The following is a 15410-nucleotide window of genomic DNA, read 5'->3' on the forward strand; positions in this document are numbered from 1 at the left end:
TGCTTTAATTTACTATTTTACCCATAATTTATATATACTTGAAAAATCCTAATCCCTAACCTAATTTCTCTCTCCCCCTCCATCTCCCACCCGCGCCTCCTTGCTCCTTTTTTTCTCAACCATAGCTGCTTTGTTGTCTTCCATTTCCACCGGCTCGTCCGCCGCCGGAGCCTCCTTATTTCTCTCCCGTGTTAGGTCACCGCCTCCGGCTAACGACTGTCGTGATACAACTCTTTGGAGGTAAGTCGGCAACGCAACTCTTTTCAGATTTGATAATAGGTCTGTGTATGTTGATTTACATGGTTTTGTTTGACTAACTGTTTTTTTTTTTGCTTTGTTTGATGTGTCTAAAGATGTTTTTGGTTTCTTAGTTGAGAAATGCTAAATTTTTGTAAAATTAGAATTGAAAACGCGCCGAAATTTAATTGATTTCTTTAGGTTACTAAGATATATGCAGTGTTTCTAAGGCATGAAACCTCATGTAATCGTTCTGGAAATTTGTTATAAAATCAGTCAGTAAGGCAGGATCTATAATTTGATTCTTAGGGTTTCATAGTGGAAGTATTTTGGTTGTTCTCTCGAACAATGTATTTCCAATGACCATTTGAGTAGCAGTCTTAACTTCAAAACGCTTTAAATTTCACAACCTTTCTGTTATTTGTTTGTTTGTCAGTTTATTTATTACTTCATCCAAGCTAATAGAATCTTTTAAAGTTCAGATCAATAAATTTTATTGCAAAGAGAAAGAAACTTTGGTATAAAATTGCAAATGATTGCAGCCGTTAATGTTCCTTTTCAATGATTAAAATAAACTTAATTACTCTTAATAAAGCAGAGAAAATGCACCCAAAAGGAATTGACAACCAGTTACATGAGCTTGTATCTACTAAGTTCTTTTCTTTTTTTCTAAAGGAGGAAAATATTATACTACTAATCTTGATGGGAGGAAAATATCATAAGCTTTCCTTGGAGACAGCACAAAGTTGCCTTCTCTGAGCCTCGATCAGTTGAACTTACCTGGTGGTCCTCCCATTCATGATCACTACCAGTCTCCTTATGATATCATATCAAACTCTCACACATACAAAAGATAACCCTAAATTAACCCTCCTTTGCCCCCTCAAACTAACACTGGAAAACAACACATTCTCATTCAGAGAAATGTCTTTGATTATTATACTTTTTTCCAAAAGGAAACTGTATGTTCTGATACACTAGTAGCTGTTTATGTGGTGGGAAATGTGCTGCTAATTTTAGAATGTTGTTTTCTTGATGTAATACTTTACGGAATTTACTCTTGCATTACATTAATTGATTATGGTTATTGTATTTCGTTCATAGCGTTTACATGGTTGGAATCTTATCCCAACTTCTCTATTTACAAATTGTTGATCATTAGTGTGTAATGTTTTCTTCTTAAATTCTTCTTTGAAATCTATTCTAACAAGATCTGATTTTGTAGATGGGACTGGCATTTTTATTGCTTTGAAGTTGGCTTCATAGAGGAAGATTCCTTATGCTGAACTTTACAGGCATGTAGTCAGCTGCCCAGATGTCAGATGGAAGAATTGTCTGAGCTGCATGATCACAGGGGCAACGGTTGCCCCTTACCAAATCCGGGTCACGATGATGTTAACACTTCAAGAAAAGCTGGAAAAATGCTGAGTAATAGTAGCGGATATTCTAAGAAAGCACGTTTAAGTCAACTAGAAGACACTATGGTTTCAACCGGAGTTGATGACATAAAGGACATAAATGATAAGCTAGGGTGTTATACTACAAAATCTAACTTTCCAGGTTGTACCTTTTCTTCCCCTGTTTGGAAATAGTAGATTAATTTAATCTAGGTTTCAGTCAGTCTAGTTAATTGCCTTCTTAGAGCTTGTCTGCTTCTTTTTATGCTCTTGTTTCTTTGCATGTTTAGTTTCTGCATAAGTGGCTCCTGTTCTTGTAGTTGCAATTCTTGGAGTAAAATATTTGGTATAGTAACTAATTTTATTTAGCTTGAAATTACAGTGTTGGCAAGTATCCTTGTTTTAACCTATGTATGTGTGTATCATGCAATCATTTTGATTGCCCCCAGCATCCTGGGGAAAACAAGTCTTATGAGAATAATGTTTTATAAAACTGGTTAAAATGAACTGCACAATTAAAGTTGGAAGTTTCCATGCATTTCATGTACTGAAGACAATAATATTAGAAGGAGAAATTTAAAAGTAGAATCTGGATTGCCTGTGCAGTTTGCTGGAGATTATGCTGATTGTCTGTTTGCTTCTTTTTGTAAAAATATAATCCAGATAAAACACAAATGTCGAGACAAAAGAACAGCTTTAGTGGCAAGCGAGGTGACAAGAAAAATTTCAAAGTCCCTATGAAGCCGAAATTTGATTCTTTCTCCAAGAAGGCAGGTTTTGCGAGCTTTACTATGGCCTCCGGAGGAAACAACTTCCTTGGTATGTCGTCGTTACCAAAAGGGTTTTGTTAACATGCATTTTTTTAAAAGAATTATGCTAGGTTTCATATGAGCGGTCACAAATTTGTGGGTGACTGGTTATGTGATATAATCTATGCATTTAGTTAAAATTAGCTACTGGTTGTATGTTTCTGTTTTTTGCATGATTCACCTTTGGGCATCAATTTCAGGATTATATGGTCTGAAGTCTGATGATATTCATGATGTCACCGAGCTTGTAGAGGATTTATCATTAAATGAACTCCTTGATGGCATATATGAGCATCCCATTTTAGGCATCGAGAAGGGTAGGAAAGCAACTAACACAACTGAAAATTTTCTACATTCTGTTAAAAAGGTGTTCTCCGTTCTTCCACTTCGAAGGGTTCAGTCCCAAAACGTTACAGATATGGACAGTTCTTCCCACAAGAAAATGCCCTTGTGTCCACTGAGCTCTGTTTCTATTCCAGCATGTAGTGCTAATGGTGATAAAGAAGACACCTATTCTGTAGACCCATCACCATGTGACAAGGTGCGTTTTGAGCTAAAATCTAATATAATTAGTCCTGAAATCAATTATAAATGAAGTAAAAAAATTCACACCTGGTGATACTTGATTAAAAACACTGTGCATGCTCTGGAACACCCTGTTATTATGCCTTGAAGTCTTAGGTCCATCTGGAAAGGGTGTTTTATTTTTGTTTTTAAATCTTTATAGGCGCTGACAAGTTATTAACTTTGTACTTTAATCTGGTTCCAAACCCAGGATTCATCCGGCAAGCCTGAAATGCCTTCCAGTCCTCCAGATTTTTCATTGTGTCAACCGAAAGATATTCTGGAGCGCTTGGCATTGCCTCCACCAAAAGATCTGGACTCTCTACTTCTAGATGCGACCAAGCCTTCATCCACAAGGAATAATTCTGACGCTCGTCCAGGCAAGCAAATACTCCGCCGAGCTAGCTTGCCACCATTTCCTTGGTCACATACTATTAATGGGTGCAGAACCAACCCTGATGCGGTTAAGCTTTTATCAAATAAGAGTATGTGCCAAGGGCGATGGGTAAAAATACCAAATACTTCCAGTTCGCCTGGGACTGCAACTGGATGTTTTACCAACTTGGAGTCACTTGTCTATGATCCAAGCCTAATCCCTTCACTTCCAAAGTGCAGTAGTTTGGAAGGTGAAATAGCATCATCATCTTGTCATCTCCGTTTATGTGAACAGGGTGCATCACCTCTTACGACTTATTCCAAGGCTTTTAACCTTCCTCAAGGTACTTTCCCGAAGGGTAGCTTCTCGGTCTTTCCCTGTCTATAGATATACTGATTTTTCTAGAAGTCTTTTTACATGGTTTTCCAAGGGTAACTTGTTTTCTGGATCAAGTTACTTGTTTCACATGATTCTTCTTCGGAGTCCTGCCAGACCGAATCCGAGCATGTATATCCCTTCTTTTTAGCATTTTTTTTTTCATTCTGGGATAAAGAACTGAATTATAGAATCTTTCGAAGTGGAATCTGATCTACCTGTTCTGGTTCTGGTTATCTAGCCTTAGATTCTTAGAACCAAGTTACTTTAGTATGAAATATAGGTCATTTTGGTTAATTTAATGAACACAAATTTATTGCCATTTTGGTTTGTCATTTCTTATTTATTGTTCTCTTTTTGTTGATAGTTGGGCACTGTCCAAGAATATTGGCTGCAGCTCGAACATTGTGTGACATTGCAACTAAACCCTTGAGGCAAAACCCGGATGGTATTACAAGGTGGCCAAAGAAGCCTTCACAAAAGGCCATGAAAGCTCGTAAGACGAAATCAATTGAGAAACCGGACGAAATATATGCAACACCCTCTTCTTTATTGGGATCTGACAAACCGGTGAGATGTGACACAGACCAGTTAATCCTCTCGAAAAGGCCTAAGCTCTCTGTAGTTGAGAATAAGAAGGATCTCAACCACATAAACGGTGTTAGAAAAGGACCCATAGCTTGGTCTACTCCTAGATCAAGTAGATCATCGCCTGGTAAATCAGTAAGTGAAATACGGCATACCACTGCCAATGTAGTAAAGCCACCATGTACGAATCTTCCACCAACGGTTTTAGATAAGCCTTGCAACAGTCAACATAAGTTGCGGAAACTAATGTCCGTAGACTGGAAGAGGGGAAGAGATAGGCTTGATTAATGAAAAGTTGTCATCGTCTTCTTTTTCTCAGTGTCGAAGTTTGCATTCAACAATTATTGCAAAATTTATCGACCTCTTGTATGAGGTTAAACCGGTGTTCCTGGTTTATTTGTATATATATCGCGATGTAGGTGGGAATGAAATAGTTGTGCTATGGCTGGAAAGGGAAAAACAAAATGTTACAATAGTAACATCCAAGTGATAGTTTGTAGAAATACTGCAAGGGAATTCTTTGCCTTGTATATTTTAGAGCAATTGTTGAGGCAATAGAAATTTCAGTTTCTCACACTTTAGCTTTTCAGCTTCCAGTATGTGTTTGATAGGAGTATTGTTCCATTTTTTAAACTTCTATTTATTTGAAGGATCTTCTCCACATTCATATTTAAGTAGTTTAAGTTCATGTCCGATAATTATATTTCATATTTATATTTCAACTTTACTGGTACAAGTGTGTACTGCATACTTTTATTTCAACTTTACAGATACAAGTGTGTACCGGTAAAAGTATCATAAAATCTTTGAATAAAAAGTCAAATTATTTTTTATTCAAAAATAGTAAATTAGTTTCTATACTTAGAGTTGAAAATAAAAAAATTCATCCATTTTAGTTAAAATTGGTATTTGTGTGTCTGAATGTGGTATGTTATGTATCATTGTTTGGTTATTCATTAGTTATACTAGTTTTAATAATAAAATGGATGAAATTTTTAACAGAAAAATTAACCAATTTATCCATTTTTAGTGTAAGAGTAAAATACAATCTTATCTTATTAAGGAGCTTTTATTGTAATTTTACCGAAAAATAAATATATATAAAAAATTAGAGTAGTAGCTAATAATTGGATATGCAACTTTGGGTCTAAAATATGAATTACTGGTCTAAATTATGAATTACTTGTGATGTAAACAAAAACAAAACTGGAAAACCTAAGAAAACATTTGATCCAACAAAAGAACCAAAGCCATTGCCAAACCAGGATCAAATCCAGCCTCTACAATCAACATAAAAACCTCTACACCAAAAGAAACACCTCCAATTATTGCATCTTTTCTCTTAATCTCAGCCACCACTTTCTTTGCTTCATTCACCACTTTACACGATCTATGCGAATACGATCCTTCGATCATATAAACGTACTTTTCGTCCGATGACCGGCCCCGATATACGTATGCTAGTACATTAGGGTTGTTATGTAAGATGTTAATACATTTCTTTACGTAGAAAATCGGTTGCTTCTCTGATCGTTTTGTTGATATACAATGAGCACCTATTTCCCCACCATAGATAAACCAAGTATCCAACAATCTAAGGTTCTGTTCATAAAAAAAATGATAAATTAATCCCCGTAATTTTCAATAAAAAAATAAAGAGTCGAAGAAACATGAAAGGTATGAAAATTATAGTACCTTGTTACGTCGCATTGTTAGTATGGAATTTCCAACCCCATCCATAAGAACAAGTTCTTTAGGGCGTTGTCCTATGTAAGTTTCGACTCGATAAACTACATTACCATCGGAATTAATCACGGTGAATCCGTTACAGCTCATTACAAGCGATTTTCTCCACACCGTTAGCGACATGCATAGATCACTTTGGGTCGTCGGTAACTCGGCCGACCAACGTCGTTCTTCATGTACCGATCTTGATGAAGATTTCATGAAAAAAGACATTCTTACATATATGTTGGAACAAACATGGTGACAGGAAAGTATATTTATAAGGTAGATAGTAGAGTATAAATAAGTGTATAAAATATTTGAAATTTGTTTTAATATTTGTGCAAATTGTGGAAAGAGACAAATTCTTTTACCTGTCAATGACTCTTTTTCCAGAGAAAAATCTTGATGGGAAATATTTGATTAATTTAATCACATGTTGTTTAAAAATTCACTGTTGTTAGTCATGGGAAAATGTGAGATTCAGGGATTGATAGGGTATCATCGGCACTGCTATTTGTCATGGTGCTTTCTCTTGACGTCAAATAAATAAAAACAAAATAGTATACGGCGAGTGTGGTGAGTTGGCGTCTTGTTTTTCCAGCAATTCAGTCAGTCGTTTGGTCAAGGGTGTTTGGTCATTTGATTTTAATATTTAAATAATTAAATTATAATTACCATTGAGACTAATGACTTTGTTCCACATTATTTCATTATAAGGTATATCTGATTTTTTTAAAAATAATTTTTAAAATTATTTATAATCTTTCTTCTAATTTATAAATAAGAAAATAATATACTTTAGTATAAATTCATGTCTTTAGATATCGATAATAATACTTATACTAATTGAACTATGACTTATTCAACTTCATTTATTTATGTCTTAATCCGAAAAGTTTTTTTTTTTATTACAATTTTACAGAATGAACTCAACTGTTTTACAATGGGCCGACCAAGACTTGTACTACCTCATCTTTTGTTCTTTTCTTCCATTAATTTTTAATTTTTTGTGATGGTATTTCCTAAAACCAGAATTGGAAGCCATTGTTTATGAAAATTAATAATTGGATAAGCAAAGCTACGAAAAATATTCCAATGTGAGTCAATTAAGACAACCCAGAATCTAAAAACCAAACAAAAAACTTTATTATTTTCTTCAAACAAAGCAGATTTGTGTTTCTGGTACAGGATTTTGTGTAAACACACAACCATGTCTTTATCATAATATCGGAGAGATTTTATTCCATGGCTTATTATAAATAAACTAGGACATGCATGAAAGTCGTGCGGGCTTCTTAAGTGTCAAAAAATTGGTTTTTTTTTTTTAAAAAAATTAAAAGTTGTATATTTTATGTCTATTTTACGATTTATAAAAATTAATCTGTTTGGAGTTCGTAGTTACTATTCTTAATAATATTGTCTCTAAAATTCAAACTTAAGTTCTATCCGTGAGAGTGCAATGTAACTTAATATTGCATCTAATATCTGTTGATCTGGTATAAGGTTTATTTGATACCCGAGTTTGACAAAAAGAATTAATTTGATACTCGTATTTTTTTTAAAAAAAGGTATACATGTTGACACCCAAATAAAACAAAGTTGACTTTTTAGTGTTTGATTCAAATTTTATGATTGATTTGATGAAAGTTAATTGCTAATATTATTAGGGTTGGATTCTCATTATTTTGTTAATAGAACAAATTTGGTGTGAATTGTGAATTAATTTAATTTGTTAAATGCAGACGGATGATCGTGATTTTTAATTTTATTTTGCTTTTAGGGTTGATTGATGAAAGCTAATTGTTAATATTATTAGTTAATTATGAATTTTCATCAAATCAATTATAAAACTCAATTAAACACTAAAATATTAATACTGTTAACTTCGAGTAACAATATGTATAACTTTTATCAAACACAACTATTATATTAAACCAAAAAGTAATTATACAAGTACCGTATTAAAAAATGTCAAACTCAAATGTCAAATGATTTATTAAACTTTTAAATAGTAATTTTTAACAATTTTTCATATGCAAATACAACATATTATCTTTGAAAAGAAGCTTGGAATGCAAAAAATTTAAATAAGAATAACAATATTCCTCATATACCTACCTAATTACATCATCATTAAAATGACATCAATAAAAAAATACATTTGAATTAAAAATATTAGTTAATATTTAAAGCATTGATGATATATAATTTTATATATTGTTAGTGAATTAAATAACGACATATTATTTAAATTTTTAAGATTCAGTTTATCAATACATAAAATTATATATCATTAACGTATCAAATATAAAATTTTATATAAATAAATTTGAATTAATTTTACTTCATTATTAATAAAGTATTTCCAGTTTCACAAAGTTAAAATACGATTACATATCTTTTTATTTATTTTATTGTGCTATAAACGAGATATGTTTCATTCTTAAAATCTTATTTATGGAGTTTAAAAGCTTTGGTAATAATATATCAATTAATTTTTCTATATAATTAAAAGATTTTGGATTAATAATAAAGTTAAAGACTCTGAACAAGAAATCAAACAATTAATGACTTAAAAATTTAAATGGGTATAATACAAATCCAACGGCTTATGGAACTCCACGTGGTGAAATATTATTGGTTTATTAGTTCGTCAAAATTAAAACTGCCGTGAATCCTCGAACCAATAAAAACGTACGTCTCATTCATTTATCTTTCCCGGTTTTTTTACAAGCCCACGGGTTATCAACGGTCCAGATCAAAACCTTCCCATTATAAACGGTCCAGATTAAGACTATTTTATCACAAAATGAAGCTGAGCTGAACTGAGCTGAGCTCCTAAGTAAAAAATAACAACACTCAAAATTATTTCTCCAGATTTTCGTTTTTCTTTTTTTAACTTTGGGGGGTTTTCAATCTTCAAACGTTTTTCACAATTAGTAGTAAGGGGTTTAGAACTTTGGGGTTCAAAGGAAAATGGTGGAGCACGAGGAATCGTTGATGGAGAAGATAGCAGAGAAGATCCACGACCATGATTCATCGTCTGATTCCGATGACGATAAGCCATCAAAAACGTCGGTCTAATACAAGGTCTTTCGTCTCTTTGGGAGAGAAAGACCCGTCCCCCATGTTTTCGTCGGAGGCAAACGTATGTTTCAAAAACTTTATTTTTTCATTTCCTAAATTTCTCTTCTTTTTTTTTTTGAAATTTTTTTTGTGTCATTGAGGAGTTAGACCTGGCTAAGGTCGAGCTTGGGTTTTTGCTTTGATTGATGCTACTTGTGCTTAATTTATGGTTTTTGATCTTTTATTACCCGTTTTAGCATGATTAATTGAAGTTAGGGTTTAGGATTTCTGTGATTATTTTTTGGGTAAACTATATTTGTAGCGGCCCAACTAGTCGCAAATTTCTTTTTAGTCACCTATTTATAGTAGTTGCATAATGGTCACGGCATATATTCAATATTCTTGTCACCAGCTGACAATATCAGTTTTTAAAAAAATTATATAATAGTAACTTTAACCCTCAATATTTATATATTGTGTCAATTTAGTCTTAATTCTAAAAAATTCAACCCTCTGCGTAATAATGTAATTTGTTTTTAGCAGTTTTATTTTTCTTTGTGACCATTTCATAGTTGGATGACTAGAAAAGAAATAATAAAAAAAATACTTATAGTAGGGTGATCATTTTGTATTTTTTATAGTTGGGTGACCGTAAAAGAAATCTACTAATAGCTGGGTGACTACTGTTGGTACTGATTATTAATAACCTTTCTTAACGATGATAGTTTGATACTATTAAGTGATCATTATCAGTAATTATTACCGTTTGCCTCTTTTTTTTTCCTTGAATTGTGCTATACATACTTATGTGATGAAATTGTGTGTATGTGTAATAGCGGCTGACCTTTTCCTATGGAGGAACAAAAAGGCATCAGCCGGAGCCCTCGGGAATTGCTGGAATACAACCTTCTCCCTCTAGTGTGTCACTTGTTGATGCTTACTCTTGCATTACTTTTCTTGTGGTCAAATGTTACTGCCTTCATCCAGAAGTAAGCTACTAAGCCACCAATTTTATCGTCTGATTTTGAGGTTATATTTGGATTCAGGTATCCTTTTTGTTTGTGCTAATGTTGAAATCGTTCTGAATAGGTCCCCAACACGTATCCCTGAAGTTCAAATACCTAAAGACCCTGTTTTAGAGTGTGGCCAAGCGCTTAGGTTTGAGATCAACTGTGCCTTTTCTGTCTTGCAGGATATCGCATCAGGAAGAGATCTTAAGAAGTTCCTCTCTGTATGTTTTCTAGTCATTTGCCTTTCTGGTCGAGCATAAAGCAATTCCTTCATCTGAAGCTCGTAATTAAGACAGTGATATAATGGTTAGATACGCATTTGCCACTATACTGAACTCTTGTTAGTGTACTCGTTAATTATATCCTAACGGCATTGTGAGTTTTTCAGTTGATTGCTAGCTTGTGGGTCTTGTCTATTGTAGGAAGTTGGTGCAACTTCTGGACACTTTTCTATATAGGTATTGCCGTTGTCTTCACTCTCCTTTTACCGTATAAACGTTTTGGGTTTCGCCTTTTTTTTTTTTTTTTTTGCGAACAGTCTTCATACTACTTCACACGGTACTCGTGCTATACGAGAAATATGAGGGCAAAGTTGATCCATTTGCTGAGAAAGCAATGCATGAGATTAAGAAGCAGTATGCAGTGTTCGATACAAAATTTCTAAGATTCCGAGGAGACGGTTGAAAGGAAAGAAGGATCAGATTTACTGGCCGAGATGTTTGCTGTTGCTAGGTTTTGACATACATATACGGTAGCTCTGTTTTATGAAGGCTATGTTTCATTTTAATATCAATTAGAACCCTTCATTTATACTTTTTAGTTTTATATTCACCGGGTTCACAATGTTGATGAATATGGGATCCTGTTTTAAATATTGTTTTTTCTATAGCCTTTTGTGATAATATTTTATCATATTTCATGTTGATTAGTGCATTTTACATTGGGTTCAAAATTCTCTCAATTTCCCTTGTGTTTGTGGATGATCATCATTTTTCTTGAAAAATCATATCCAACACTTGTAACATAGGAGCTTGAATTTTTCTTTTTTTGGTTCAAGTTAGTTATTGATATTTCCTTGAAAATCTTATGATTCTGGCATTAGTATGGAAACAATTGTCAAATTTTGTGATAAACTTGGACAAAAAGAGAAGTTCAACCCACAATGTGGTAACAAATTCCTAACTCAGTTAAAGGACTAACTTGAATAAAAAAAAAGTTTAAATCTCAATGTGAGAATTATTGGAAAGATCAGGCCCGTTAAAAAAAAGTAAATTTGGAGTAACATTAACTTGTTATGTTGATAAAAGCAAATCCATAGGTTAAAATTATCTTGTAGAATGATACAAGTGATTAGCAAATTGAATTCCATATTCTGTTTGATTTTATTTTTTATAATATAAATATTTTATTTCCTAGTAAAAAAGAATTACACCAATAATCCACAGTGTCAACTTACCAATCCTCTACTTTGACTGCCAATATTTTACAACAATATCACGGCTGGTGTAAAAATATTTTACATACATTTAATATGCATAATTATTTTCTGTATCATTTGCGAAGACCCTGCTGGCCTGATACTGTGCATTTTACTAGAATATAATTTCTCTATCATTTTTCAAGTAGGGGCAAAATAAATAATCTGTGGGCGTCAAAATAAAGTTATAAAACATCCAATATATCCCAAACATTGAGTCCTCAATTTCGTTTTCTATTGTTTTTACCTATTGGCTATGAATTTCAAACACCCAGAAAATATATATATATATTTATGAAAATTTATTTGGTTTAATGAAAAATCCAAAAGCAAGGTTAAAAATAATGAGATATGGTTGTAGGATATAATTTAAAACTTATATATATTGTATATCTATGAAAAAATTTGGTTCAATGAAAAACTCCATAAGCAAATGAAACGCTAACATATGATTGTAGGATAAAGTTTAAAAATAATAATAACTTTGTGAAATCGGAAAACTCCACTAGAAAAATATATAATAATTACCGTATATATATATATATATATATATATATATATATATATATCACCATGAAGAATGAGAAAAAACTTCTTACCTAACAAATTAAAACATGCAGTTCTACAATTCCAAGATGGAAGATTTGCATTTGGCCAAAATGCAAGATATATAATCTTCATTCTCTTTGTTGCTTTTTTACTGTTTCCTGGTAAAATCAAAGACAAGACAGAATCAGTGAAGGCAAATTCTCTTAAGCTATGCTGGGATTTAACTGAATGTCCTATTATGCATGTTAGCATTCAGTTGATGAGACTTGTACAAGTTTTCTAGGCATTCAATTTGTGTTGCAGATACGAGGAAGTCGCTTGTCAATCATCAAGAAATCACTTGAAAGCCTAGAAAGAAAGCATGCCCCAGAAAATTGACCTGAAACGTATTTTTGGTTCTGTAGGAATGAACCTATATTACAGCTGATATGAGAAAACAAAGCCAGTTATCTCATTAAATCCAAGAACACAAAGCCATTCCAGAGACTATGGAGGAGCATGGATGGTAATAGATTCCTTGACCGTGCGAAAACAACACCCATCACCATTCCTAAGAAAATAAGTGGCAACATTCTCCGAACATTAAAATGTGCCAGAGCAAAGGCGACTGAACTGACTAGTATTGCACACCAAACGGGCATGTATTTGGTCAATGAAGGGAGTAGGAAACCACGGAAAACTATTTCTTCCCATACAGGAGCACAAATCGAAACTACTATTGCATATAGTGCCATGGCTACTGGATCCCTTGCATAAATTGACTGCTCAACACTTGAAAGGGTTACGGGTGTAGATGGCATAAGGGGTAATAAATTGAGGCTGAACTGTGATAATCGGTTGATGGCAGGAAACATGAGACATCCTAGCATAACATCGAAAAGCCACTTCCCTCTCAAACTAAATTTAAACCAATCTGATGGAAGGGGATAAAACTGAGACAAACAGCGGTGGAGTATCGCAATCCCAGCAAGACCTTCGGTTACATCAGTCACAAGGCTGAACAAGGCTTGTCCTCTGAATGTTAGAGATTCCTTGCTGAACCCCGACATGTGAGCAGCAAAAGGAATCATCCAAGACCCGATGAACCAGAAAGCAGCTACCCAGAGAAGCATAACCTATGTGAGCATAAAAAATATTATCATGCAACTAACTGACAGGTTTGTAATTCATCCAAAGTTTGAATGAGATTGTCATACAAGAGGCCATTCCTCAGTTCAATCGATCATTATAGTTTGTAATCGTGAAATAATGAAATGCTAAAAATATAGTGTCAGATTTGATTGATTTTAGCCTATTATGAAATATTCTTCCACAAATTCATTTTCAATACTAATCTCCTATACAAATAAATCATCGATTACTAGATGTAAAACAATAAGCAAAGATTTATCCCAGTTCAGCTATGATCTACCAGAAGGTATTAAACCTAAGGATCTCTTTATTTTCTCTTCTCCCCCAGATTCATTTAGGCTCAAAAGAATCCATTATGGGCTGAAGCTCCCAGTTGGCAGCATCGCCCCAGAGGATGTTCATTGATAGAGTTCATGGACCTTAAGCTCTTATATCTGTGTAATTAATTGATAGAGCATGCTTAACATCTACACAAGCTAAAAGCACAATCAAGATGCCAAATATTTCTACAGAGTAACAAGCCAACCTGCAGAATTGTCTTTGCTGTCCATGGCACAGTCCACCTGCTACCCACTGCACTCAATACAGCATCTGCAGCCTGCAAACCAACTAATTTCATCATGTTCCCAACAAAATTTAAAAAAGAGATCAGCAAACATGTTGACATACTAGACAATTCTGCACTACACTCAAATTTTATATCCCATAAAACTATAATATTATCTACAATAATATTTCATTTCGAGTTTCAAAAAAAAAAAAAAAAAGAGACAAAAATGTAAAGGGTAAATGTCATGTTGCCGATTTAATTAGTTGATACAAAAGAAGTAGGATCACCAGAATTATACATGTTAAGATCGATTGTCCACAAATGACCAACATCTGTTTTCTCCCGCAAATACTATCCCAGACTAAACTCTAGCTAACAAATTGATTGTCCAGCCTATGAAGAGGCTGATTGCAATAGACTCAATGAGTAGCCAATAATAGATAGCAGACGTGCAGATTAAACTGAACATACCATCTATTGTGGCATGTAAATAAATAAACATCAGCGGTCCACTAAACTGAACCGATTAAAAGAAAATATTACCTCCTGAAGAGTTGATTTCCAATCTCTTTTGCGAGCACTAGGCGTACTGAACTCAGGTTGTCCTAATTCTTCAGGCAGGAAATGCTCGATATACTCAGGTTTTGGGTTTTCTGGGGAGAACCCCTCATGCCTAAAGCATGAAATTTTCCATTTCTGCAAATTAAAAAATAGATAAATAAAACCAGAAATGCTTGTAAAGTAACAGTATATGAAGCATGATTGCGGAAATAAAAACCACAATAAACGAGATTCTAAATTGAACTCTAAACCTCAACTGATTAATAAAGCTGCCAACGTTCTACATCATGGCCTAAGTAGATCAATCAAGTTTCCTGCTACATAATTTTTTTCCCCTCATTTTCTCAGCAACCAAGAAGAACCTAACTAACTATAATTCATCTTCAGGGTCAAAAACTAACTATAATGCAATTCCAATTAAAGTTTCCTCAATTTTCTTGGTAACCAAACATAACCCATTTCAAGTTTTCAACTTCAGATTCTCAAAAACCAAAATTCTAACATAAAAATGAAATTAAAGTAACAGAAAACAAAATGCAAACAACAAAAATGCTTATGCATTTATACTTACGTTCTTTTTTAGCTTCGAGTTGGATTCAAAGATCCGGGAGCTTCGGGCTAAAGAAAAGGTACAACGTCGATTCGGAACCTGAAATTTGAAGACAGGAGCAAGGATTGGGCGCTGAGAGAAAGAGTGAGAACAGTAGGAACTCAACATGAGGCCCTAATTTCAAGAACTCTAATAATTTGCATTAAAAAGGCATAACTTGACATGTAATTTGGGAATTGTAAAATCAAAACCCTAATTTCTGATTTTTTTTTTCGTTTAGAGTTAGGTAGTGTGATTTTTTTTTTCTGGTGCAGAGAGGATTTTAGGGAGTGTTTGGAAACAAGGAATTAATTTTTCTTATTAGTTATGATTCCGGAATTTTCCCCAATTTTCTTTCTGAAAAATAATAAATTTTCTTTGTGGTCCGTTCGGTGTTTATTAA

At 33.5% G+C, this 15410-nt stretch overlaps 3 protein-coding genes and 1 pseudogene across 3 annotated transcripts; 2 read left to right on the forward strand and 2 right to left on the reverse strand.

Moving 5' to 3' along the window:
* Positions 1–5044, forward strand: LOC108451261 (uncharacterized). Its single transcript, XM_017748969.2, has 6 exons — positions 1–240; positions 1463–1797; positions 2298–2453; positions 2644–2984; positions 3219–3726; positions 4126–5044. Exons 2-6 carry the CDS (start codon positions 1560–1562, stop codon positions 4632–4634), a joined length of 1752 nt encoding a protein of 583 aa, XP_017604458.1. The 5' UTR covers positions 1–240; positions 1463–1559; the 3' UTR covers positions 4635–5044.
* A 442-nt stretch (positions 5045–5486) lies between these two features.
* Positions 5487–6341, reverse strand: LOC108451268 (protein LURP-one-related 17-like). The gene is made up of 2 exons (XM_017748977.2): positions 6042–6341; positions 5487–5948 (listed from the first exon to the last, which is right to left on the reverse strand). The coding sequence occupies exons 1-2, from the start codon at positions 6303–6305 to the stop codon at positions 5562–5564; spliced, it is 651 nt and encodes a 216-aa protein (XP_017604466.2). The 5' UTR covers positions 6306–6341; the 3' UTR covers positions 5487–5561.
* Positions 6342–8774: 2433 nt separating this feature from the next.
* LOC108451279 (reticulon-like protein B3) lies at positions 8775–11102 on the forward strand (annotated as a pseudogene).
* A 1174-nt stretch (positions 11103–12276) lies between these two features.
* LOC108456135 (uncharacterized) lies at positions 12277–15390 on the reverse strand. Its single transcript, XM_017754735.2, has 4 exons — positions 14990–15390; positions 14401–14553; positions 13834–13905; positions 12277–13291 (listed from the first exon to the last, which is right to left on the reverse strand). Exons 1-4 carry the CDS (start codon positions 15134–15136, stop codon positions 12623–12625), a joined length of 1041 nt encoding a protein of 346 aa, XP_017610224.1. The 5' UTR covers positions 15137–15390; the 3' UTR covers positions 12277–12622.
* Positions 15391–15410: the final 20 nt, after the last annotated feature.

Source organism: Gossypium arboreum, chromosome 11 (assembly GCF_025698485.1).
Source record: "Gossypium arboreum isolate Shixiya-1 chromosome 11, ASM2569848v2, whole genome shotgun sequence".
Classification (NCBI taxonomy): Eukaryota; Viridiplantae; Streptophyta; class Magnoliopsida; order Malvales; family Malvaceae; genus Gossypium; species Gossypium arboreum.

Bases quoted from the DNA above. Each gene is read 5' to 3' on its own strand.
- LOC108451261 (XM_017748969.2), top strand. From the start codon at position 1,560: ATGGAAGAATTGTCTGAGCTGCATGATCACAGGGGCAACGGTTGCCCC. The intron at 1,798-2,297 runs GTTGTACCTTTT...AATATAATCCAG, and splicing joins TACAAAATCTAACTTTCCAG to ATAAAACACAAATGTCGAGA. The intron at 2,454-2,643 runs GTATGTCGTCGT...CATCAATTTCAG, and splicing joins CGGAGGAAACAACTTCCTTG to GATTATATGGTCTGAAGTCT.
- LOC108451268 (XM_017748977.2), bottom strand. From the start codon at position 6,305: ATGTCTTTTTTCATGAAATCTTCATCAAGATCGGTACATGAAGAACGA. The intron at 5,949-6,041 runs GTACTATAATTT...TTTTATGAACAG, and splicing joins TAACAATGCGACGTAACAAG to AACCTTAGATTGTTGGATAC.
- LOC108456135 (XM_017754735.2), bottom strand. From the start codon at position 15,136: ATGTTGAGTTCCTACTGTTCTCACTCTTTCTCTCAGCGCCCAATCCTT. The intron at 13,906-14,400 runs GTAATATTTTCT...GTTGGTTTGCAG, and splicing joins GGAAATCAACTCTTCAGGAG to GCTGCAGATGCTGTATTGAG. The intron at 13,292-13,833 runs GTTGGCTTGTTA...ATGCTCACATAG, and splicing joins CAGCAAAGACAATTCTGCAG to GTTATGCTTCTCTGGGTAGC.